The 26,880-nt window shown below is 42.8% G+C and overlaps 1 protein-coding gene across 2 annotated transcripts; it reads right to left on the reverse strand.

Moving 5' to 3' along the window:
* LOC111147081 (thrombospondin type 1 domain containing 1) lies at positions 1-25,276 on the reverse strand. 2 transcript variants are annotated; one of them, XM_022502964.1, is made up of 4 exons: positions 25,196-25,276; positions 19,692-20,657; positions 8,466-8,624; positions 1-1,629 (listed from the first exon to the last, which is right to left on the reverse strand). In XM_022502964.1, exons 1-4 carry the CDS (start codon positions 25,251-25,253, stop codon positions 251-253), a joined length of 2,562 nt encoding a protein of 853 aa, XP_022358672.1. In that variant the 5' UTR covers positions 25,254-25,276; the 3' UTR covers positions 1-250. The 2 variants fall into 2 exon arrangements, with proteins under 2 accessions (XP_022358672.1, XP_022358673.1); XM_022502965.1 differs by lacking the exon at positions 8,466-8,624.
* Positions 25,277-26,880: the final 1,604 nt, after the last annotated feature.

Raw genomic sequence — 26,880 nt, forward strand, 5'->3', positions numbered from 1 at the left:
TTTCACTCTTGTTTAAATTTTATTATTGTACTTATTAGTAATAAACCAAGGGAACTAGGATAACAAAGGGAAAAGTTCAGGCTAAGTAACTTCTTCCTTATGAATTAAAACACATATGAACACTTGAGTTACCCCCCCATCCTAATGTACAAATAAGCTACATCATACAGTCCATAGAACACTGTGAGCCACTGATACCAGGAGCCAGGCAAAGGACCCCAGTTGTGTGAAGTCCCAGGCTGATCTGGGTCTAGATGACCAGCTTCTCCACGCTGAGTGTACTTGTGGTTTCATCCTCTTCATTCGACCCAAAATAGCCTGGGAGGTCCAGCATCCTCTGCTCTGCCTCGGTGAGGCCGAATGACGTATTGTCATAGAAGGCGAACTCAGGCTGGGCTGGGAAGCTCTGACACTTGTCTTTCCTACACTGAGAAGGGCTCAGAGGGCTCACCCTCTGGTAGCTCTCTTTGGGGGCCGTGGGAGAAGGCTGCTTCCTCGAGACACTCCTGTGACTGGGGGACGGGCCCCTCCGGGCTCTGTGCAGCTCCGTTCTCTCACCGCCCGCCATGAATCCTGCCTGGTAATCCCCCAGGTCTGGTTTCCTCGCGGGCTGCCCCAGGCTGTAGGATTTAGGGGGAGGGCTTAATGGGCCTCTGGTTGTACCTGCCCCGTGGAAATGGTCCGGTTTCTCAGGGGACGGGGCAGCACCTCGACTCTGAGGCCGAGATCGCTCTTCCGCCTGGTCCCAGGTCTGCGTCCTGGAACTGTAGGCCGGGGCCTGCCGTGGGGTCAGGGTGGACATGCTCCGCTCCCGGAACGGCCGGGCCTGCCTGGCTTCATGGAAGCTCGCGGTCCTCCTGAAGTGGGAGCCCCTGGGGTGGCTCCTCTCTGGCAGCGCCCCTCTGCCGCCCGCGTGCCTCAGGGCGGACTTGCGGATCACGGTCTGGCTGGGGCTGACCGCACAGCTGGCGGCACAGACCGGAAGGTCCCGCCTGGAGGGGGGCCTGGCCGCTACCCCCACCACCGGCTGCTCCAGAAATGGGGATTTGAGCCGGAACTTGTTGGCCACAGCCTCCTCGGGGCCCTCCAGGTCCAAGGGGGGGACAGCGGCCGCGTCGATGGCCGTGTCGGTCAGGGGACTCTGAGACACGTGGTACACCTTGGTGGTTTCCGTCAGGCCCTTCTTCTTCATCTCCTTGAGCTGCTGCTGGGCGAGGCGGTAGCTGAACAGCGGAGGGATGATCTTCTGTGCGTTGGACTGCACGCTCTCACTGCCCGAGGCGTCGTCCTCCGCGGACAGCGGCCCACCGCGCCTGTAGGTCAGGGGGATGCCTGCGTCCCTGGGGCCCCCCACCAGCCCGTCGCCCCCGTCCGAGAAGCTCCCGCGCTGCTCGCTCAGCTCGCAGATGTTCTCCTCGTCGGAGTTCTTCCGGAAGCTGGGGGAGTGGATGGAGCTGTGGCGAGCCGGGGTGCTGCATTTGGGGGCGCGGCCGAACTTCCGCCACAGCGTGATGAGCACCGTGGCGAGGATGATGAACAAGCACAGGGAAATGCCCGTGACCGTCACGACGTTGTTGGACTTCCCGGGGCCCTGAGGCTGAAGAGGAGACGCGCTGGATGGCTGGAGAGCTACGAGGAAAGAAAGAACAGATGGGTATTCTCTAGCAGGGCTCCTCGTGGTTTTACGGCTGGGAGCAGCTGGCTCTGATGCTCTGGCAGTTCTAGAAAGAATGAACAGGGACTCGGATTTCTGGCCTTAGGCACTCGTCCCTGCTGGCAGCTTAAAGCAGACCAGAACACAGGACCCACAGAGAGGAGGTGAGCAGATAAACCACGATCGGGGTGACCCCTGGGCTTGCCAGCTCCTGCTGACAATGTGTCTCAAACGTTCCACCAAGCAGCAGCATAAGGAAAGATTCCTGGTAAAATCAAGGTTTTCGCTTAAGATAAGGTAAACCCTGGAACCCTGGATAGCTATAGTTCAATGTACTTTGAGATGCACAGCGGGAAATTCTACCAAGTATAAAACCTGACATGCAAAGTAATTCAGATAGGTCGTACCTAAATTTTATATCTTGGGAAATTAATAGGTGAAAATCAGTCTTTAGGCAATGTAATGCAACTCACATTTAATAACCAGGAACTGTATTTCCTGAGGGTTGAAGCCTCTGTTTCTCAGTCTGTTTCCAGCTGTCCAATCCCCTTGCTTCCTTCCATGGGACCGTTGATTGATTTGTTTTTTTTCTTCCCTGCTTTCTCCAACTGGCTTGTCCAGGGTCATCAAAATGTCTCATTAAGCCTCAGTTGCCACCCGGGATCCAGCCTGTCCTGCCACTGAAACACCTGGGAACCTGAGACTGGCTAATGCTACCACCCTCCCCTCTTTCCTCCTTGTCACTGTCCACCTTGCAAGCCCTTCCAGCCACCTGCCTGCACAGTCTTACCAGCACCAGTCCTCTGTGTCATGTCCATGACCATGACCTCCCATTGCCTACCCTCTTGGGTGGAAGCTGTGACACATACTTTGTTTCTAAGCAAACAGGACCAGCAGCAGGGACAGTTCCTCACTCTCCCCATTCCTGATTGCCATTTTCAACTAACTCTTTCACCTCCATATAAAAATTCTTTTAATTAATCTTAATTTTAATTAATTCTTTAAAAAAATTTATCTGTCTATATATACTGCATCTCCATGACTTACTTATTCTGTAACTATAAGTTTGTCCTTCCTAATCTCCTTTATTTTGCCCATCCAACCCACCCACTTCATTCAGGCAACCACCAGTTTATTCTCTGTGTTTAAGAGTCTGTTTTTTATTTGTTTTGCTTTGTTTTTAGATTCCACAAATAAATGAAATTATATGGTATTTGTCTTTCTCTTTCTGACTTACTTCATAATACCCTCTAGGTCCATCTATGTTGTGGCACATGACAAGGTCTCATCCTTTTTATGGCTGGGCAATATTCCATTGTCTATTTACATCATCTCTTCTTTATCCATTCAGCTATTGATGGGCACTTGGGTTGCTTCCACAGCTTGGCTATTGTAAATGATGCTGCAATAAGCATACGGGTGCATATATCTTTTAGGATTAGTGTTTTCATTTTGGGGGTAAACAGCCAGACATGGATTACTAGATCATATGGTATTTCCATTTTTAATTTTTTGAAGAACTTCCATGCTATTTTCTGCAGTGGTTGCACCAATTTACATTCCCACCAACAGTGCACGAGGGTTCTCTTTTCTCTACATCCTCACCAACACTTATAATTTCTTGTCTTTTTCATACTGGCCATTCTGACTACTGTGAGGGTGATATCTCATCGCCATTTTTATTTGCACTTCCCTGATGATTAGTGATGCTGAACATCTTTGCATGGGCCTGTTGGCCATCTCTATGTCTTCTCTGGAAAACCATCTACTCATATCCTCCACCCATTTTTAATTGGATTGCTTGTGTGGTGTTGAGTTGGAAAAGTTCTTTATATTTTTTGGATATTAACCCCTTACTGGACATATCATTTGCAAGTATCTTCTTCCAATCAGTAGGTTGCCCTTTTGTGTTGTTGGCGGTTTCCTCTGCTATGCAAAAACTTTTTCTTTGGGTGCAGTCCCAATTGTTTATTTTTGCATTCGTTTCCCTTCCCTGAGGAAAAATATATCCATAAATATGTCACTAAGGGTAATATCCAAGGTGTCTTCTACTCTTTTAATACCCATGCCATCTACTCAAACCATCCACCTACTCCCCTCTCAATACTGTCATCTCCCAACCTCATGGCAGCCATCAGTCTCTAGCACCCAGGTCTCAGTCTTCCTCATCATCCCCTAGCAAGGCCTATCTGGGCAACGTCACTGTCCATTCAACATATCATACCTTCCCATTGTCTGCAACTGCTCCTCTTCCAAAATCTTAAACTTCATAGCTCACTTTTGAGCAGTATCCTCCCCTCTCACTTACTCATCATTATTACACTTACCCCACACTCACGATCCATCACACAAACCATTCTCCTGCCAATAAGCTCAACTGTCTGACCTCTAGTACTGAGACATACCCCTTTCCCTGCTCTATACCAAAAGTCCATCCCTAGATTAACAAGACATGTGAATTATTAGCTGCTGCACCCAGGCCCTGAGCCCTGGTGGAGAAAATAATATACCCATGCAGGCCAGCACCTCTATATACTGACAGCCCCCAAACCTGACCACCTGCAAATCGTTAAATGGGTTCCTAAGCAACTCGCTTCCATCCCCTACAGGTTTCACCACTTTCCCCAAGCACCCTACATACCCTCTTCCTCAGAATTCCACTAGATCACGAAAAAAAACAGAAGCTATCAGGCAAGTGTACCCCTCCCCCAGCTCCTTCTGCTGTCTTCTCCCCAATAAACTTAGGATCAGCCACACTTCTATTCACTTCTTTCCCTATGGAATTAGTGGAGAAGTATCTTCCTACAAAGGCAAGTCTACCAAGTGCTCTCTAGGTCACCCTTCTCCGGGGGATCAACGCTCTGTACCAATTATCTCCAGCTTCTCCTCTATGCAGCTCCACATAAACATGTTCAAGCTCTTCTTACTTTAAGAAGAAATTTCTAGAACTCTCATATCTTGTTCCTGGTCTTCCTAGCCAAGCTTACAAAAAAAGCTGACCTGCCCAATATCAACAAGCTAGAAAGCTAGAAACAAGCTAGAAAATTTGCTGACTTACTGCTTCCACATCACCTCTGAGTCCTGCAACCTGCCTCCAGGATTCCAGTGAAATGGCTTCTGCTAATGTCATTAATAACCTAATAGCTAAATTCAAAGAAGTTTTGTCTGGATATTCCTTGACCTCTGCAGTATAGGCTACTGCCCAACACTTCCTCTGACTTTTTCTCTTCTTGGTTTCAATGATAGTACTCCTTTGGAGAGAAGAACAGGAATTTGAAGCAAGGAGATCTAGATCTCAACCTGGGTCCATTAGCTCTGCTCTCTCCAATGATGTCCTACCAACACCTTCACCTCCACATGCCCAAGACTCATCAATTTTCCCCCAGAATCTGTGCCTCATCCAATATATCCAATCTCAAGGAAATGGCACAGGTGTCCACGCAGTTGTCAGTACTAGAATCCTGGTTTTCAACTTTGATTCTTCCCTCTTCATCACTCACCATATCCAGAGTCTTTGAGTTCTTGTCTCCTCTGCATCCCTACGGCCATTCATTTTTCACTGGGTTGCTGAAAAACTTAATGGCCTTGCTGCTGCTACTCCTAGCCCTTCCGATGTATTCTCCACACTACAGCTGAGAGGCATCCCTCTGAAATACAGGCCAAACCTTCAAGGCCCCTCAGGATCTGACTCCTGCCACCTGCTCAGGTTCATTTCTTACCACTCCCTCCTGGCACACTATGCTCTAGACACATTAATTTCAGTTCTCGGGGTCTCTTAATGTGCCATCTTCTTCTGTGCTTTTATCCATGGCTCCCTTTGCTGAAGTTCCCTTTCTCACTTAGCTCACCTAGGTGGCACCTATTCTGCTTTCACACTTTAGCTCAAATATCACCACCTCCAAGAAAGGAGGTGTTCCCAGCATGAATTTTCACCCCTGCAAGTTTCCTGAGCAAGCTGTGGATACCTTTCTCACTGCAGGCTCTACAATGTACTGTATATTATGCCTTTTTACATGCCTGCTGAGCAACTATGTCATAAGCACCTTCCAGACAGGAACATGTCTTATCTAGATATTCCTAGCCCCAGTCGCAATAACTTACACACAGTTGGTATCCAATAAATGTTAGGTTAATTCATTTAAAAAGGGAATAGCAAAATGATTGATATCCCACCGGATGGAACGTGGGCGTAATGGCGATGGATTCTCCCACTCCTGTTTGAATAAGACGGTCAAACTAACATAGAACTTGATGCAGACATTCTTTCAAAGACAAACAAAACTTCCAACTTGCAACCAAGTGAACACCGTTGGATGGGGAAAGATTTGTTTCCTGACTTGTCACTTCTTCCGTGTGCAGTGGTGGCTTATGTCCATGGGGAGCAGCAATGCATGATGGACCTCTTTACTTAGCTGTTAGCCTTCACTGGGGCTGGCTCCTCAAAACATGGCTGGAGAAAAGCCCGAGAGCTGCTGACCTTAGCCCTCTCTGCTTCATCGACTCCCTCCTTCACCTGAAGTAAAGGAGCTTTCTTGATGCTAAGCAGACTGAGAACAGATTTTAACATTTCCAAACAGTGTGAAATAGATTAAATAGGGAGAAGAACACTTGGAAGAAATGATCATTTTTATCCATGTAAACATTACTCTAAGGACCACTTACATTAGAAGTAGGCATGCCTATAGCACTTAACCTTTTGCTAATTTATAATATATAACTTTCTAGTTCCCAATGAGTATTAAAGAATTAGGACATCAGAACATGAAATAATTTCACATATCCTCAAAAATGATTATTAATTCTAGGGTGTGGATGCTTCCAGAAAATTAAACTGGCCTGTGTAGAAAGGCAAGATATTCAAGACAGGTAGCTTAGTATGGGTCAGATCTAGTCCTCTGCTTTCTAGCTTGTTGATATTGGGCAGGTCAGTTACCCTCTCTATGCTACAGCATCCCAAATAAGTGAGATAATGTATTTAAAGTGCTAGCACATAGCAGTTGGTCATTAAAAGATTGATATTGGGGGCGCCTGGGTGGCTCAGTCGGTTAAAGCCTCGCCTTCGGCTCGGGTCATGATTCCAGGGTCCTGGGATCGAGCCCCACATCGGGCTTTCTGCTCGGCAGGGAGCCTGCTTCCTCCTCTCTCTCTCTCTCTCTGCCTGCCTCTCTGCCTACTTGTGATCTCTGTCAAATTAATAAAATCTTAAAAAAAAAAAAAAGATTGATATTGTTGTCATTTCTAAAATACAGTAGAAGTCAGTGACAATTGACCAAATTCAGTTGCATTCATTCATTCATTCATTCATTCATTCATTATGGAACTCTAGATGGAATATCTTTTTTTAAAGATTTTATTTATTTTTGAGAGAGAGAAAGCTCAAATGGGGGCAGGGGATGCAGAGGGAGAAGCAAACTCCCTGCTGACCAGGGAGCCCGATGTGGGACTCAATCCCAGGATCCTGAGATCAGGACCGGAGCTGAAGGCAGACGGATGGTTAACCAACTGAGCCACCCAAGTGCCCTAGATGGAATATCTTAACACAACACGACATCCCAGAATTGAGAGGAATGGTTGTATTTGAAGGTAGTTATACCCAAGAAAGGAGCTGTGAAAGTGAGGGAGACTTATGAACAAAGAGTAGATGGAGAAGAGAGCCTTAGAAAATAATATGAGCTATAACCAGAGAAAGAATAGATTCAGGGTGTGGCCAAGGGATTATGAAAGAAGCAGGGCAGACTGAGGGCTAGCAGAAGAGCCTAAGTCTGATGAAAAGCAGAAGGAGGAACACCCTCAGGATGCTGGAATGAAGGGAACAAGGCCTACAGCACTGGCTGGAAAAATGAGCTAGAAAGAATGAATTTCTTAGGCCACAGGCAGGGACACTGGCCAAGATGTTGCTGCCAGGTAGTTTTGGCTAAAAGATGCTCTGAGATCCAAACACAAAAAAACATCTGACTCCTCCAGACCCCAACGGACAAGGAACTAGGTACGGTTTTCTAACCTCGAATTAGAGAGTGGAAGAAGTGACAGAAGACTTTATCTTAGGGTCAGGAACAGAGCAAAGGCCAGCAAATTAAGTGCAGGGACTGGCTATAGATCAGTTGGTGAGATGGTATGTGGGAAGAGCAAGGATTCTTATTACTGTGACCTGTAGCAGAAGAATGGAATTCAACTCCATAAGCTGAAGCAAACCAAACTAAGCCATATCAGCATCACATCTATAAACCATTTACATCAAATACTCATGGAGCACCTACTGAGTGCCTTCAAGATGTTGAAAGGATGAAGGAAAGGCCACTTTCTAGGTGATGACGAGAAGAAATCTCCCCACCTTCTCCTCCTAGGTAGGGGTAGTAAACATAGGGCCTTCAGAAGGTAAGACGGGGTGACTTGCCCCATTTTGACAAATAATGGACTACGTAGTCCCCTCAGGCTTCTCTGAGATGATATGTTCTTCTGCAATTTTGGTGTGGAGAAGTAAAGGAAGGATAAATAAGAAAACAAAAAGAAAACCAAAAATATCTTGGGAAGAAATGATCATCCCCCTGTTCTTGTATTTTTAAAAATGTTTTCATATGTCTGAATCTTTAATTTAGATAATTTGCCTCTCGTTGCCTTATCTTCCACATTGGTCAATCCCCTGTCATCTCACTGACGAGATACTCCCAGTCAGAGACACACTAATGAACACAGTCTTGGTAAAGCCAGTAGTACTAAGAGAATGTCAGTGAATTCAGGTTGCTGATTTTCAGGCGGGCATAGGTTCAACAGTCCCTCTGGGGAAAAATTCCCAAAGAAAGAAGGTACCTACCAGCACACTCCTCCAGGGAACACAGGGAGGTCTCCGAGGACATTCCAGGGCAGCCAGGTCTGGAGGGGAAGGAAGTCAGGCACACGCGGCGTCGCTCTCTGACACCATCCCCACACGTGGTACTACATTGGCTCCACGGCTGCCACAGTCCCCAAGTTTCTGCAAGGACATTAGCCATGCTTTTAATGCTAGTTCATTTGAGAATCAGAATTTAACTGCACCCAAATGAAGCAGCAAACTCAAGTCTCAGGCCTTCAAGTCAGTAAATAAAAACATGCCCAAAGATGTGGAAAGCTGGGAAGAGTGTTTAATAAGCCTTAAAACAAAAGAAAGCTGTATAATTTACAAAATATTAACCTTTTGGAACCTATCCTAGAGCAAAGCTCACAGGGCAACCAAATGGCCTGAAATGTTAGGAAAGTCAGGCTCCTCTAAGGAAAGACAGGATGCAAACCCAGCTTCCTGGGGTAGACACCAGGCCTCATACAAGCTGGTGAGAAGTCATCTAAAAATATAATGAACTGCTAGAAGCCCAGTGTGGGCTAGCATGAGAATACAAAAGCCCTGGGAGCCACAAACCCAATGGGAATTTGTACCCACTTGCAGGCTCTTCTTCATGGATCTCACCAAATGCTCACAAGAAGGACTGAGGGTAGGTGCAAGACCAGAGAAAGCCTCCCTTGTGGTGGAGGTCTAAGGCTGGAAGGAGTGGCACTGTGGGAAACACACAAACCTTACCTGGATCCTTCTCCCCATCTGCTCTCCCAACAAGAGCCTCAACCACTGGGGACAAAGCAGAAGCCCTGTCATTCTGAGAGTACCAGTTGAGATATAGTACTTCTAAGGAATGGAAAAAGAAGGAAATCCTTCACCCCTAGAAGGAGCAAAAAAATATACAGGGGCCAGACTATTAGAGAGCTTCTATCACTGGAGAGGGGCAAGATCATCAAGAAGGCCCCATCTCTGAGACTCAGGGGCACAGCATTTGTCTAAGACTAAGGATGAACTGGAACAAGAAAAAGCTCTCTACCTCCCATCACACAACGCCTACCCTGCAGCATGCTAGTAATTTCCAAGTATCAATAACAACAACCTACTGCTAGCACAAGGGCAAGAGTGACAGGTGAAAACCTCTCTTATGTGCAGGCTCAAGCCTCAATTGAGGGTGCAACAGAAGCATGGAGGAAAATCCTCTGGTAAGCCAACTCCTACTCTAACTGCAAAGGAACATTAGAAAATTCTAAACTCTGTCATGTCCCGAGGATGGCCATATCAACAGCAAAACCCCAAACACAGCTTAATTCCTTAGTACATTGACCCAATCCCCACACTAAAGGCCTAGCAAAAACAGGGTATGCCCATTTCCTCACACAAATACTATTTATTGGTGTCTACAGTTCTAAATTAAAATATCCAACTTTCAACCAAAAATTATGAGACAAAGAAGCAAGGAAAAAAAACTATCAAGAGATAAAGTAATCAAGAAACCAGCTTCTAATGTGACCCAGATATTGGAAATATCAGAGAGAGAACTTATAATAGCTTGATTAATATTATTATAGCTATGATGAATATTAAAGACTTTAGTGGAAAAGGTTGGCAAGATGAACAGATGAAAAATTTCATTAGAGATTTGTAAATTGAGAAGAGGCAAATGGAATGCTAGAAGTGAAAAACATGGTAACAAGGATGAAGAATGCTTTCTAAGAGTACGCTCATCAGTAGACTCAACGCAGCTAAGGAAATAAAGAGTAAATTTGAATATAGATCAGGAGAAATCACTCAGACTGAGACACAAAGATCAAAAAGAAAGAGTGGATAAAAAAGAATAGAATACCCAAGAGCTGAAAGGCAATATCAAAGAGGCTATCATCCATGTTATTAGAATCCCAGAAGAAAAAAAGAGAATCAAATAATGACCAATAATTCTCCTAAATTAATGAAAGATACTAAGTTAAATCAAGATGCTCAGAAAACATCGGGTAGAATAAATACAAAAAAAAAAAAAACCCAAATAAAAATTAAACATAAATTAAACATACCAAAAATTAAACATACTATATTTAAATAGTTAAAAACCAAAACCAGAAAACTTTGAAGGCTGTGGCAGGAAGGGAGGTGGAAGGTGGAAATACATTGCATACAAAAGAATAAAGATTAGAAATATAGTAGGCTTCTTGTCATGCAAGCCAAGGATGATGGAGTAATAACTCTAAAGTAATGAAAGAAAAAAATGACCAAACCAGAATTCTATATCTAGTGAAAGTATCTTCTGAAAATTAAGGAGAAATTGACTTTTTAGAGAAACAAAAATGAATAAAATTAATTACTGGAGATCTTCACCAGAAGAAATGTTAAAAGAAAATCCTTTAGGCAGAAGGAATATGATACCAGAACAAAAACCCTGCATCTGTACAAAGAATTGAAAAGTGCTGGAAATGGCATTTATAAAGGTAAAGGTAAAATTCATTTTTTTCTTATTTTTAAATGGTCTAAAATAGAATTACTAAAGAAAACTAGTATTATGTGTTCACAGCATATATAAAGTAAAATTTATGAGAACAATCACACAAAGAATGGGATTAATGAGTTAGAAATATACTGTTAATAAGGTCCTTATATGACACGTGAAGCAAAATATTATTGCTTAGATAGATCAAGAAAAGGTAGATTATTCAAAGGCAGATCAAGAAAAGTCAAAGATATATACTGCAAACTCTAGGACAACCACTAAAAAATATTTTAAGGTATAAGCCACTAAAAAATATATAAGGTATAAACCTTAAAATTGAATATTCAATTAATACAAAAGAAGGCAGAAACAAGAGGAAAAAGAAACAAAGAATAGATGAAATAGACATAAAACTACCCAGATAGTCAATGATATATTGTAACAGGATTGTATGGTGACAGACGGTAAGTGCACTTGTGGTGAGCCTAACGTAATACATAGAGAAGTTAAATCACTATGTTGTATACCTGAAACGAATGTTAACATTGTGTGTTGACTATATCCAATTAAAAAAAATTTTAATAAAAAAACTTAACTTAAATATAATATACAAATAGGTTAAAAGTAAGCAGATGAGAGAAGTTATACCTGTGAACATGAATTAAAAGAAACCTGGAGTAGCTATATTAATATCAGACAGGGTAAACTGCAGAAGAAGAAATACTACCAGGGATAAAGAGAGACATTACATAATGATAAAAGGATCAATTAAGCAAGGAACTTGACAATGCTAAATGGGGATGCACCTAACAGCAGAGCTTCAAAATACATACAAAATACTCCCAGAACAGTTATTACTGACTGACATATGCAAACAGCTCTTCCAAGAATATACTGAATCACTGCCAGATTGAATAATTAAACAGTTCCCTATAAAAAATTATCTTAAGACCCTTCTCTATCAGTACCCATCCAACCTCAAGACTCAAGTCATTGCACCCCTAGGCACAAAAACACCCTCTGTATAAAAGTCTTTCTTCATGCTTTATGGACAAAAACTCGATACAGTCAAAGGTATATAGAAAGCACTACAAAGACATAAGGAGAGCACATAGAGCAAATACATTCTCAGGTAATCCAAGTGGTGCAATCTTTGGAGTGAGTCATGGAATATGAGTTCTTCATAGCAATTAAAAGTCTCTGGGATTTTCACAGGAGTGTGAGCATTACAAACCACCATGCTGGACCAACATCAACTGAGGTGTGGTAATTATGTTCCATCCAGAGGTCCAACTGAACACAATATTGGTTCTGTGTCTTCAGATCACACTACAGCTCCTCAGATGGAAGAACAATGGGTCCACTTTGTCCTTACGCTTCGGAGCTATTCAGACACTAAGCCCCCCATGCTTGCAAAGCTCTGGGACACTCATATTAAAGCCTCTATGAGTTAAAGTTTAGTGATTGATTTTTGAAAAATCTACTGGAAATTCTACCACTGAGAAATCTATATTGAAAGTTAAGCCAATGCATAGTTTATCCTTATGTTCATATTAAGACCACAAAAGGCAGAACTGTAAATACTAAGAATCTTTCTGTTATTCTTTCTTAACTCTTGTTTACTTCACATAAATATAATTTACATAAATATATAGAGTTAGTTGTCAACCGAAAAACAAAAATTCCAATTAGTAGTGGCCAGAAAAAAAATCAAGTTTTAGTAAAAGCATGAATCTTAATGTCAAAATTTACATTTTGAAATGTTGTGCCCTTTTCCTTTGGAAGTAAAATCATGACTTGTAGGACAATCAGTAATAAAAAATAAAGAAACATTTAAGCTACACCTTATGCCCTTTTATTTCTAAATGAAATTAACTGAACAGGAAACAAAGGAAATCACTCAAAGCAATTAACTAATTTAATAAGGCAATTTTTAAAAAATACCTTGAGTAATTCTATCTGTTCCCTGAAGCTTTCTACCAATAACTTTTTTTTTTTAAGATTATTTATTTATTTATTTCACAGACAGAGATCACAAGTAGGCAGAGAGGCAGGCAGAGAGAGAAGGGGAAGCAGGCTCCTTGCCAAGCAGAGAGCCCGATGCGGGGCTCCATCCCTGGACCCTGGGATCATGACCTGAGCCGAAGGCAGAGGCTTTAACCCACTGAGCCACACCCAGGCACCCCTCTACCAATAACTTTGAGGTAAATACTAAGCAAATGGAAGGTCATTAGATAACTGTAGTTCATCTTTTATTTTATTATTTTTATTTATTTATTTAATTATATTAGTTACCATACAGTATTTCATTAGTTTTTTTTTTTATTTTTAAAATTTTTTTAAATTTTATTTTATTTGACAGAGAGAGAGAGAGATCACAAGTAGGCAGAGAGGCAGGCAGAGAGAGAGAAAGGGATGCAGGCTCCCCTCTGAGCAGAGAGCCCGACTCGGGGCTCGATCCCAGGACCCTGAGATCATGACCTGAGCCGAAGGCAGAGGCTTTAACCCACTGAGCCACCCAGGCGCTCCTCATTAGTTTTTAATGCAGTGTTCCATAATTCATTGTTTGAGTATAACACCCAGTGCTCATTGAAATATGGGCCCACCTTAATATCCGTCATCAGGCTAAACCATCCCCCAACACCCCCAAACCATGTTTGTTTCCCAGAGCCCATAGTCTCTCATAGCTTGTCTCCCACTCTGATTCCCCCCTCTTCTTTTTTCCTTTCCTTCTCCTAATGTCCTCCATGCTATTCCTTAGGTTCCACATATAAGTGAAACCGTATGATAATTGTCTTTCTCTGTTTAAAATATCACTTAGCATAATCTCCTCCAGTTCCCACCATGTCGATGCTAATGGTGGGTAGTCATCCTTTTTTAGAAATGAAGAGCAAATGACCAATATTCCAAATACTCTTACTTCATGAATGAAAGCTGTTTTGTTTTGCCCTGGTTAAATGTCCATCCAAGCACTCACACTGCATAACAAACCTGTTTGGCCAGGATAAATACCTTTCAGCTACTATAGAGGATATTAATTCTGAATGAGCAAAATTTGTCTGGAATAGGAAAAGGGAGATTTATTTACATGCCTCAAGACTATCTGAAAGGGGGCGCCTGGGTGGCTCAGTGGGTTAAGCCTCTGCCTTCGGCTCAGGTCATGGTCTCAGGGTCCTGGAATCAAGCCCCACATCAGGCTCTCTGCTCAAGAGGGAGCCTGATTCCTCCTCTCTCTCTGCCTGCTTCTCCGCCTACTTGTGATCTCTGTCTGTCAAATACATAAATAAAATCTTAAAAAAAAAAAAAAAGGTTGGGGGGGGCACCTGTGTGGCTCAGTGGGTTAAGTCTCTACCTTTGGCTCTGGTCGTGATCTCAGGGCCCTGGGACTGAGCCCCGCATCGGGCTCACTGCTCAGCGGGGAGCCTGTTTCCCCCTCTCTGCCTGCCTCTCTGCCTATTTGTGATCTCTCTCTTTCTGCTAAAAATAATAGTAATAATAATAATAAAATCTTAAAAAAAAAAAAAGACTATCTGAAAGAATACTGCCCCTGAAATATTCACACCTAGAAGACAATTTGCTCAAAAACTAAAGCAACTAAGCAAAACATGCTTATAGGAAAGTTTCTATAGGCAAGAGTGAGTAACTAAAAGCAGCAAATGGAGCAAAGTCACCTGGATAAGCAGTTCGGATTTTCTGTGCACAAAAAAAGGCTCCCTTATACTGGCTGAATCATGCTTATGCCTGAGCCAGTGGATTCCAAAGTGGGTTATGTGTCTCTCAAGAGGAGTGGATAGCACGAGATAAACCAGTGAGATGAGGAGGAAATACTATAACTTCTTTCACTCTAAAAGCTCTATATTGTGTAATACATGAGTTGACGGTTGACTGTACGGGAGGCAGTACAGAATAATGGAAAAAGCCAATCAAGCACCAGTAGTGGTTTAGCCACTTAACCACCATTGACTTAGGGCAAATTACGTAATTCTGTGCCTCCATTTCTTCACCCATGAAAGTGACAAAATAATAAATCTAAACCAAAAGGTTTTTATGAAGATTAAACAGATTAATACTTATAGATCACTTAGAGCAGCACCTGGTACAATGTAATCCACTATATAAACATTAGCTTTATTATGTCAGAGGATCACACCCATTATGTCACATATCCTGAAAGGACATTCCTAAGGAATGCCAAAAGAAGAGTTAACTCTTGGAAGGGTTTACTGTCTCACTTTCAGAAAACCGTGGAGTATTGAAGCATCTAAGGGTCTGCTTATATGAATTTTTAAAATTATGTTTTCCAGTTTTAGGTAAAGTAACTCACAAAGTTGACAAGTAGCTTAAAAAGATTCTGGAAGACAATTAAAGATAACACACAACCTGTGAATAGAAAGGAAACGACAGGGTTCATAGTTCTCTTGTTCTTAGTAAAAAGCTCTTGTCAGTCATTTTGAAGGAAAAATAAGACCATCTAAGTACAGAAACAAGATAGTCTAAAAATTTAAATTATCAAGGAAACTATATATTAAATATATATACTTTTCATTTATCAAAAAAAAACTAAGTTAAAAATAAAACAACTATGTGACTATGACTTTATACCCTCTATCATTAATTATCAAGTTTTATCCTAAATTTAATTACTCTTCTGTCTGAAACCCTTGGGCAGATGTGCTCAGAATTTAGGATTTCTTAATTTATTTTTATAAGATACTAAGTGCTGTGTCCTATATTACCATCCTGTATTACTAACACTCCCCTGGCAGGATCTCAGGCAGCATCCCATTACCAAACACATTAATATTTCTGCAGAGAAAAGTAGAAACATTCACACTAAGTAGGATAAATGAAGATCATAAAAAATCATTTGTGGCAACATCTATTATATATAATATATATATTTTCTATTTTATATATATTACATAATATATATGATATAAAACCTATTATATATTTATATATTAAGTTGTTATTTACATACTCTCTTAAGGTCTGAAGACATATTTGGAAAAAGAGACAAACATATCAAACACATTACTCCATTTTCAAAAGGAACTAATAAATCAGTGGGGGCAGCGGTTCACACAAGTCATGATGGGTTCTCTGGGGTCCCTGAATGATACCATTTGCCAAAAAAAGTCAACTGTCAATTTAAGTGGAAAATGAAGAGAACAAGATTTAGTTAGAAATGCATAGACTAGAACACAAGAAGGCCTTGAGGTCCCCGTTGCTAGCATAAATGTCGCTGGATAGCTGGAGTCAGAGCCATGGGTGGGTGGTCACACTCCTGGGGTCTCCAAGAGCATTAGCCCCTCCAGGCACTGCTTCCAGCCCTGATGCTCAGTTGTGTCGAGTTGCTGCAGGCCATAGGGAACCCCTCACCACCCTCAGCCTGGAAACACAAAGAACCACTCTACTCTGCCTCTCTCTCATGTCTTGTCCCTGCTGCTGTGGGGGGAAAACTCAATTCCTTAGACAAGTAGAAGAATCTGTGGAAACCCCAATAGCTGGGAGAACCACAAAGCAGACCTCCTGCTCCCAATGTGTTTAAACCAATGACCCCAATATCTTTATTTATTTCCTGAGGTTTGCTTCCACTAAATTCAGTTAGATTTTCTTCTCCTAACAAGTAACGTCTTTTGAAAAGGCAAATCTATCTTGAATGATTACATTTCTTTAATACAATTTCTCTTACTACTACCAGCAGCAGCCAAATTTGTGTTCGATTTTCACTTTAATAAAACCTGTATTGAGCACCTATTCATGTGCAGGTAGGCTAAGTGGGTCAAATAAATATAAATAGCTACATGGTAGCACAAGCAGCCTTTTCACACCAAAAGAGCTCCCCCAACCCCCACTGTCAGGAGGATGGTGGGCTTGAGGGTGGGGGGCATGGGGAGAAAGACTTGGAACAAGCCATGACAGAAACAACCGATGTTATGGCAGAGGCATGAAGGATGCTGGGCCGGCTTACAGCAAGGGAATTTAACTAGTGTGGGGTCAAGGAAGAGTAACCCAAGTGGAGACTTGGGGGACAGGTTAATGTCAACCAGGCGAAGGCGGGTGGAGATGGCGACTTTGGCTGGGCAGCCTGGCCATAGGGGTCCTGTGGATTCTCATCCTCCTGTCAAGTGAGGTGACTGACAAGTATTTTCTTTTTTAAGATTTTATTTATTTAGGGGCGCATGGGTGGCTCAGTGGGTTAAAGCCTCTGCCTTCAGCTCAGGTCATAATCCCAGGGTCCTGGGATCGAGCCTCATGTCAGGTTCTCTGCTCAGCATGGAGCCTGCTTCCTCCTCTCTCTGCCTACTTGTGATCTCTGTCTGTCAAATAAATAAATAAAATCTTTTTTTTAAAGATTTTATTTATTTATTTGACAGAGAGACAGAGAGACACACAAGTAGGCAGAAGGAGAGGGTGAAGCAGGCTCCCCACTGAGCAGAGAGCCCAACGTGGGGCTCTATCCCAGGACCCTGAGACCATGACCTGAGCTGAAGACAGAGGCTTAACCCACTGAGCCACCCAGGTGCCCTGGCGACTGACAAGTATTAAGCAAGGTGCAGCCTCAGCTGACCTGAATTTTAAATAATCCCTCTGCCTACAGTGACACAGTGAGGTGGACAGTGGCAGGATCGGAATCAATGAGGAATCTGTTGCCATAGGTTAGCTAAGGAATGATGGAGGTTGAAACCAAGATTCAGACACCAAGGAGCCAAAACCCATGGGACTTGGTGATTTATTATTTATAGGAGGTAAAGAAGAAGAGGAAGACCTCTGGGCTTCTGCTTTGAACAATGAAATGGTGGTGAAGGCCTGTACTGAGGGGCAGGTTGTGGGGGTAAGATGATGAGTCTAATTCCTCCGAGATGCCCGAGAGACATGTGAGGGGGGCAGCTATGCAGCAGCACTTAGATGCTGGGGAGAGATACCCACGTGGAGTGGTCAGTCTCAGAATGGTGCTCACCTAGCAGGTGCATGAAGAGTGAAGAAAGAGGGGCATCTGGGTGGCTCAGTTGGTTAAGCGACTGCCTTCAGCTCAGGTCATGATCCTGAAGTCCCCAGACTGAGTCCTGCATCAGGCTCCTTGCTCAGTGGGATCCTGCTTCTCCCTCTGACCCTGCCCCCTCTCATGCACGCGTGCTCTCTCTCTCTCTAATAAATAAATAAAATCTTAAAAAAAAAAAAAAAGAGTGAAAAAACAGGATCTTGTTTAAGATGTGAAGTGAGCAGTTAACAGATGAGACCAGGTGGTGGAATTGGCCGGCAAGGGAGACCATGAAGGAATAGTCAAGAAGTGGGAGGTAAGCGAGGTAAAGGTCCAGGGTGATGTCACAGGACTGAGATATTTTTAGGTGCTTCAAGGCTGTTGGCCATGAGCCAGTAAAAGGACTGTTAGAAACAGAGGAGAGAGAGGGGATAATGATTAACAGAGGATTCCCGATAGGAGCAGAGGGACTGGGATCCACAGTGGAGGGGAAGGCTGACCTTGCATTGGAGGGGTGACACTCCTTCCATGGTGACAATAAAGGAGACCAATGGCTGTAGGCTTACAGACATTTTGGTGGGAGGTTGAAGGAGCTCGTTCCTGATGGCCAGGTGCCGTGGGTGGCAGGAGACGAACTCAGCTCTGAGAGTCAAGATGGGGCAGAGGCTGAGGTCTGAGGGGAGCTGTTCTAGAGAACAGGAGCAGAACTGGTCAGGCAGCATGGAGGGTCCAGCTGAGGGGGAGGCATAACCTACCTGGATGTGACCATCCATGCAGCTTGTGTGCCAAAGGTGGCCAGCAGATGGCCGGAATCGAGCATCAGAAGGAAAAGAGGGCAGAGGAGTTTAGGCTCTTGATAGGAGACACGTGATAGGGATGGGCCATGGAATTTAGGCTGGATGGAGAGGTAAATGCAAGCCAGGAGATGACTAGAGGGTGCGGAGAGAGTCAAAGAAAATGGACTTCTAAGGTGAGGAGGTGGGTGAATTTGAAGCAAGAAATACTTGGAGTTCCAGACACAGTCAGAGGCTTGGGCCCTCGGGGGGCCTGGAGCTTAGCAGGGATGAAGCTATAAGCAAACCAGACAATTTCTGCCAGATGAATCTCTTGCCAAGACCAGGCTTGCACCCAGGAAAAGGAAAAGAACTGCAACGAGGGCCCCGGGGCATGGATGGAATTGTAATAACCCCACTTCTTTGTGATTAGATAGGCCATTACACAAAGAATGTAGAGTGTGAAGTTTGTAGAAATCTTGCTTTGAAATCTCACTTCTACAGAGACTCATTCCGGCAAAGAAGGATGTAATGGGAAAGAGACATGCTCAGCGAGAGGAAGCCAGAAGTCAACCAAATACAATTTGAGATTTAGCTTTGAATTCTGTTCATACCTACCACAGACTTGCCATATGATGTAATAATATAACTTTTTAAGATAAAATGCTATAGAAGCTAAAGTTATTGGTGCCTCCTCTATGCCAGGCATTATGCTGATAACTGTGTGCACGTATTTCATTCAATTCTCACAACTCTCAGAGGTAGATACTCCTATTATCCCTGTTTCACTAGCAGGGAAACTGAGACCTAGGGAAGTAAGCGGTGAGCTGGGTCTGCTTCCCATGACTCCTAATTTTTCAGATAAGAATAAGGCCATGTAGGATATTATGAGGAGTGAACCAGAAAGATGATGGTACAGTTCACAGAAGATTAAGTTCAATGAAACTCAAAAGAATAATTTTGATTGCATGGAGGCACCAGTTTGATTTAAAAAGTTTCAAAATTTCAATACCAACCTATGTTTCTCTGAATTAACATGCACTCCCTCTCCTTGGCGGAAAAATGGCTTCTGCTTGGAACGCCAAAGTCAAAGCAGTATTTATTCCTCCCCATGTCAAACAAAGTGCAGTTGAATACGGTTCTCCTCTCTCCCAAGGTCAGGCTGTTTTCAGCTAGCTGAATGGTCCTTTCCCCAGGGCGTCTGGGGGCCTCCTTGAAGACCGTGATCACTCCTTGGACAAAGATACATGGTGGGGGCAAGACTGTCACCTCCACCCCAGACTCACACGTGAGTTCTGGTGCCATCACCAGTTTGTATCCAAATTTCTGGGCCAGGTCAATGGGTCCTGTGGAGGTAATGACCGAGTCTCGGCCAAACAGCTTCAGCACCACCGTGACGTAGGCTTCCGGCCCCACAGGCGCACAGCCAAACTGAAGCCACTGACCTTGAGAGAGTTCTGTCCTCTTGCTGGTTCTGATCTCCAGCGGCTGACCTGGACTTGTTCTTGCCTCGGGCAGACTGTTGGTAAAGATGACGTCCACCAAGACGTCAGGCTGGTCCACAGGGAAGAAGCACAGTGGCTGATGGGTGAAAAGGCCCACAAGGAAGGTGCCTTCCACTGCCTTGGACGTCCTATTCAAGTCAATGTGAAAGACGGGCCATTCAACCTTGAGAAAGGCTCTTTGCTCCCAGTGGCCGACTTGAGTACCGTTGTCGGCCACCTCCGGAGCCATCGTGAACCAGTAGTCTCCAGCCTCCTTGAAGTAGAAGCATTCAAACTCCAGTGTGCCCTGGGACTGGTTGGTCAGGAGATATTTGGCGGTCACTGTCTGATTGGTGCTGGCCTCCAGCAACAGGACAGACACATTCCTCAGCGTCCCATTGGCACCACCGAAACGCCGGAAATCCACAGACACCGTGTTGTTGCTTAGCGCTACATGGCCTGGCTTTCCCAAGAGGAGATGCTCGGCTTCTCCAAGAACTGAAACGAAATGGTCAGAGTCGATTTTACAAAGATATCTCTGAGCAGCACCACCGGTGACATTGAAGAAAACAGCATTCTGCTCATAAGGAGGAGGAGTTTGACCTCGGCCAAAGAGGAGGTGCAATGATGCTGTGAGCCGATCCCGGGAGCTGGGCCCCGTGCGGTTCCCATTCTAAAGTGGCTCTGGGCCTTGGTCTTCAGCTATAGTGGTTATATTGAAAGCAACATCTCACAAGAAATACCCTGAATGCACCCCACTCAACAATGTAACACCTCGGCAATGTAACAGTGTAACACCTTGGCAGTGGACAGTCTATATAGCAGGAACAACAACAGACTGGTCTCAAGATGGAAATCCATACCCCACTTCTCTCATTTTAATCTGTTAAAAAGAAAACAAGCCCCCCAGGACAGCAAACCAGGACTTAATTACAGCTTCAACCTAGCCCGGGAATGTGGCCTTGCCACAGTCCATCTCAAATTTCCTGATCTGCACTGGTGAGGTTACCTCCTTGATAAAAAAAACCTCACTGCCACCTCCCAACCCCCCCCACCCCAACACACAGAAAGAAGACATCCTGGCCTGAAACATTCCTTTCTGTTCTTTTGCTACTAACTTCTTGCCCCACCCTCCTTCCTATAAAAACCTTCCATTTTGTACAGCTCTGCGGGCCATCTATGCTTGCTAGATGGGACGCTGCCCGATTCATGAACTGCTTAATTAAGCCAATTAAGTTAGATCTGCAAATTCACTTAAGTGAACTTTTTTTTCCCCCTTTTTAAATAAAGCATATTCTAGGGGCCCCTGGGTGGCTGAGTCTGCCTTTGGCTCTGGGCCCTGCCTCGCATGGAGCTCTCTGCTCAGTGGGGAGCCTGTTTCTCCCTCTCCCTCTGCCTGCTGCCCCCCTCCCCCTGCTTGTGCTCTCTGTGTCAAATAAATAAATAAAATCTTTTTTTTTTAAATCATATTTTGGGGGTGCCTGGGTGGCTCAGTGGGTTAAAGCCTCTGCCTTCGGCTCAGGTCATGATCTCAGGGTCCTGGGATCGAGCCCTGCGTCGGGCTTTCTGCTCAGCAGGGAGTCTGCTTCCTTCTCTCTCTCTACCTGCCTTTCTGCTTACTTGTGATCTCTGTCTGTCAAATAAATAAATGAAATCTTTAAAAAAAAATCATATCCTGGGGACACGTGTGGCTCAGTTGGTTAAGCATCTGCCTTCGGGTCAGGTCCTGGGATAGAGTCCTATATCAGGCTCCCTGCTCAGGGGGGATCCTGCTTCTCCCTCTCCCTCTGCCCCCCACCCCATTTGTGCACGCTCTCTTACTCTCTATCTCAAATAAAAAAAAAATCACATTCTGGTGTTTAGATAATTTGGAGGAAATGGATACATAGTAAAGTGAGAAAACTTGATTTAAATGATGCCGTAAAAACTGCTCTTGATTCCTTAAAATGGAAGACCCTAAGTATGCTTCAAAGTCATCATTTTCTGATATTCAAGACAAGTACTTAAGCATTTTCACCAGTAATGGAACCAGTGCCGTTGGTTTGTACAAAGCAGAAATTTTTAGATGGATGAGAAATGTTGACACTTTATTCTGCACAGGTCGCCCAAGGGACAGAGTGAATGTTTATGACATACCCAGGCTTGTCCTTGGCAGTTTTAATTACACTGAATCCCAGACCAGCCTAGATGCGATAGATGACTTCTAGCCCACAAGCATCACTCAGTTAACATCAATCCTATCTTTTTAAAAAAGAGACACATCAGAGCAGCTGAAGTAAAGAGTGGAAAAAACACAGACACACAGGAATCCTTGTTTCTATTTTGAACCCTATCCAAATACATATCAAAGGAGACAGAATTTGGCAGTGCAACAATCAGCTGGCCCATGGCTAGGGTAAGAAACATTTCTAGATTTAAGACACTACAGGGCTCTTTTGGCTTGAAAAATAACATGTGTAAGTATTAATTTATTATTATTATTATCTTACATAATATACACATATCATACTATATCATATATATGTCCAAAGAACCTCAGTGTGTTACTTGGGCTGGTCATCTTTAAATATACCCTTGCATGTATTCAGTTAATGATCATTAGAATCAGCATGTGGATATACTGGCACATAGAGGTATTGTTTTGTTTTTAAATAGCTCATCACATCACCCATTTCTTATTTAAGATGACATGAAATAATATATATGAAACTTGGAAAGACCTGAAATGTTTGATCATCATCTGCTTGAAAACCATAATAGAATAAAGTTCTTTTTCTTTTTTTTTTTCCTTTAGTCAAAACAGAAGCTGCAAGATAGTCCGTTTCGGAGGAGATGAGTCAAGGCTGAGGAAGGTAGCTGATTCTGGGGGAGCCTGTGCCTGGTTCAGAGCCCACTCAGCACCTGTTTGTAAACAGCGACCAAAGAGACTCTAACGCTCACCGCAGCCCAAGGAAGGAGTTAAGACTGAGAACCAAAGTCAGGTTAATTTGAATCTCACGGGGCAGGACAGTTTTTGATGTACTTTAAGATGGAGACCACACATCACTTAGTTAACTGACAAAGCCTATGGTCGATGATAGGGATAATGGCGAGGGGGGGGGGGCGCAGATCAGACTCCGATTTGATGGGCAGCCAATCAATGAAAAAGACACACATGCCCAGGGGCCTGGGTGGCTCAGTGGGTTAAGCCGCTGCCTTCCGCTCAGGTCATGATCTCAGGGTCCTGGGATCGAGCCCCACATTGGGCTCTCTGCTCAGCAGGGAGCCTGCTTCCTCCTCTCTCTCTGCCTGCCTCTCTGCCTGCTTGTGATCTCTCTCTGTCAAATAAATAAATAAAATCTTAAAAAAAAAAAAAAAGACACAAATGCCCAGTCAGTAGTGGAGAAAAAAGATACAATTGATGGGTTTCAGCAGCTCAGAGAGAGGGTGTGTACTGAAGAGAGAATTTGCTACTTCACTACAGAATTCCTGCTTTTATAGACGAGAATACATCCTCATTTAGAAAATAGCAATGTGGGTGTACCACATTCTGGCTCCTACAGTATAGTTTTCTCTACTCTTTCAATTCCGTTCTCCCCTTTCCTTTATTATATTTAAGTAACTGATATCTTGATATAAGCATGTTGCTTAAAAAACAACTGCTAATGGTATATTTTGATCAATATCAAATGGAGAAGTGGGAAAAACCCAGATCTAGGAAAATATTTCCTTTTCTATTAGCAACATATCAGGTACACTCAACTTCTATGCTCTGTTTTATGCTCGTTGAACTTTTATTCTTATACCCCAATAAGATACTTGCTTTCCACAATGACAAACATCCTTGCAGACTTTGTGAAAATGGTAAATCCTGAAGTCTTTATCATTACGAAATCCAGGACCTTTTTATAATGTTTTGTATGAGGCTCTTATACGCAGAGTGATCTGTTTTTAAGGAGGGATAAATGATATTACGATCATTGAACCTCAGATTGATTTTCAGCAAATCAAGCATCTTCTTGCTTAAATAAACTTCTTAAAAAGAAAAGGTTGAGGGAGAAGATTCACTGGACAAAATGAACAGTGTACACTCTGGTCCTTTTTAAAGATTTTTTTTATGATTTTTATTTATTTATTTGGCAGAGAGAGAACACAAGCAGGGGGAGAAGCAGGCTCCCTGATTGGCGGGGAACCTGATGCGGGGCTCGATCCCAGGACCCCAGGATCATGACCTGAGCCAAAGACAGACGCTTAACCGGCTGAGGCACACAGGCACCCCTCACTCTGGTCCTTTTAAGTGGATGCTCCCCTGATACCACACAAGCCAGGATTCTCTATCCCTTGGATCACATTTCTTGATCAATTTGAAAACAATTTCCACTCTTAAACAATGGACTGCTTAGAAGTCTTTGAAATACTTGGCAATCATCAAAAGAAAAGTAGCAAGCTTTATACTATTGAATCTGCTGGTTCAGCAGTTGTATAAAACTCTCTGAATAATGAACTGGATTTTTAGTTGAAACAAACTGAATGATGAAGAGTAATAGTGAGCACCTGCTATTTGCTCAGGCAGTCAAGGTGTCTCGCCTTTCTTATTTTATCGTCACATGATGCCAACAAGAACCTCGTCTAAGGCATACAACTGGCAAGGACTGAAATTTGGACCGGCTCCAAAGATATTCTAACAGCAAAACTCTCCAGGAGTGTGAAATCTTACAGAGAATCCCAATTAAAAAAAATCATTTCACATGTGTGAGTGGAGTTTAAATGTATAATACTGAGGTACTAGGAAATCAGTCAAAGAGAACATAACACGTTGTCTCCAGTTTGTTTAAATAAAAGCGACTTGTTTTTTATTCTTTAAGACTTAAAATATATTTAAAGGGAAATTTTAATCAATAAATACAGAATTTTAAGAGAACCCAGTTTAAAAAGTACTGCACTGTAGCCACTGCACCCACCCCCCCAAGGTCATCAACAGCCATGCATTTATATAAACCTCACATTTACATTTCTTCATCGATACTGAGAGCATGAAGCATACTTACGATACTCACCATAGTCACAGAGTACCACCAATAATAGATTTGAAAAGTCTTTCAACATTTGTTTCATTCTGATTAGCAAAATCCCAGGTCTTTGGTCTCCTCATGTCCTTTCTCACATCCAAACTGTGAAATTTTTTTTCATAAACACCTGAAATTAGAATCCCAAAGAAATGATGCCTCTGTTCAATGTGATTTATAAAATAGTAATCATGCTATGGCAAAACCATTCTAAGAAGTCAAACTTCATAGGTGCTACTGAAAAGAAAATAAGGAGCACTCTAATTTTCCCTGGGGAAATGATTTGTAATTGTACGTGTCCCTTTTGTTACATTACAATGCACCTGTTAAGAATATTCAGGTGTGCTCAACACTGAAATTATCTTTGCAAAACACCAAGCCTCTATCTTCATAACACATGCTTAAGTGGAGAGTTTGCTATTTGCTGAATTTCATCAAAGCTAAGAGCCAATCTGGATAATACATTTTCACCTGTTTATTTCCTCAGCATTTCATACCTATCAATTTGCTAAAATTCTGCCAGATATTCATTTTGCATTGTGCTGTACAGACCAGGCTCTCTTCTACCAATGGACTTAACAACCACTGTCTTTCTTGCACAAGTGGTATGTTATCTGGATCGTTTCATTTCTTAATGCTTGGGAGCTGTATCAAAACTAGTAAGCCTTTCAAAAAGATACCCAGTGTATGCAATTAAATGTGAACTCCATGTGATACTGTCTTTCCTCTTTTAGGGGTCTCCAAAGAGAAAACAGATAAATAACAATTATCATCTTCAGTCAGTTTTCCAATACTTGTTGCTAAAATCAGTATGCATCGGGACATTGATGATTTCGTGCAGCTATCTTCCCAGACCACCTAAGAGGGCAGGAAAGACCTCGTTGGCCTGTGCTTCAGAATGATTTGTGGGAGGAGGCATTTAATTTGATATGAACAGACTATTAGATTGTAGAATAAGAGTCAAAGGCACTTGCCAATTTTTCATACTAGTCTAATAAGTGAGGGGCTAATAAACATAACCAACTATATATTTTCTTAATATACATTTTACATATCCCCATTACCCACAGTTAATATATTTTAACAAGATACTATACTTCAAATATATATGTTACATCTCTTCAGAAAAGACAGAAATTACTGGAATTAAAAGGACTGATGAAACAAAAATTCAATGGAAAGAAAACTGATGTGTCTCTATTAGCTTTCTTTCAATGGGAGTTGGTTGAACAAAGGAAACACTGTATTTCCTCAAAGGGAAACAGATTTGAAGTGTAATTAGGCAGATGATTAGCCGGTCCCTCCCCTCTGCTCCCTAACAAAAAAAGAAAATTCCATTTTTCTGGGATTAGGCATAGACTTGATCCAATCCTTTCCTTGAATTTGGGATGGGAAATGTAGCCAAACACAGCAGGTGAGTATCTCCCAGGCAAGCCTAGGCACTTAGGGCAATAAAATGTTTCCTTTTGAGTTTCTGATCTCAGTAATCACAGTAAGGAGAAGTAAGCATTCCCCAGCTCCCAAAAGTTGAACTGGCTCCTCCCAGATTGTTTGCTTTTCCCTGATAACCATTTTTCAAAGAAGACCCAAATCACTACTGATTTTGTGATTGTAACACATTTTTCTTCTAATGAAAATGACCAATAAAACACAGAATAGTGTGATAATCTGTATTT

The sequence above is a fragment of the Enhydra lutris genome, unplaced genomic scaffold (genome assembly GCF_002288905.1).
Source record: "Enhydra lutris kenyoni isolate GAN:26980312 unplaced genomic scaffold, ASM228890v2 scaffoldscaffold15, whole genome shotgun sequence".
In the NCBI taxonomy this organism is placed as follows: domain Eukaryota; kingdom Metazoa; phylum Chordata; class Mammalia; order Carnivora; family Mustelidae; genus Enhydra; species Enhydra lutris.

Bases quoted from the DNA above. Each gene is read 5' to 3' on its own strand.
- LOC111147081 (XM_022502964.1), bottom strand. From the start codon at position 25,253: ATGAAACAAATGTTGAAAGACTTTTCAAATCTATTATTGGTGGTACTC. The intron at 20,658-25,195 runs GTGAGTATCGTA...ATTTCGTTTCAG, and splicing joins GGTGGTACTCTGTGACTATG to TTCTTGGAGAAGCCGAGCAT. The intron at 1,630-8,465 runs GTAGGTACCTTC...CTTTCCTCGTAG, and splicing joins TTCCCTGGAGGAGTGTGCTG to CTCTCCAGCCATCCAGCGCG.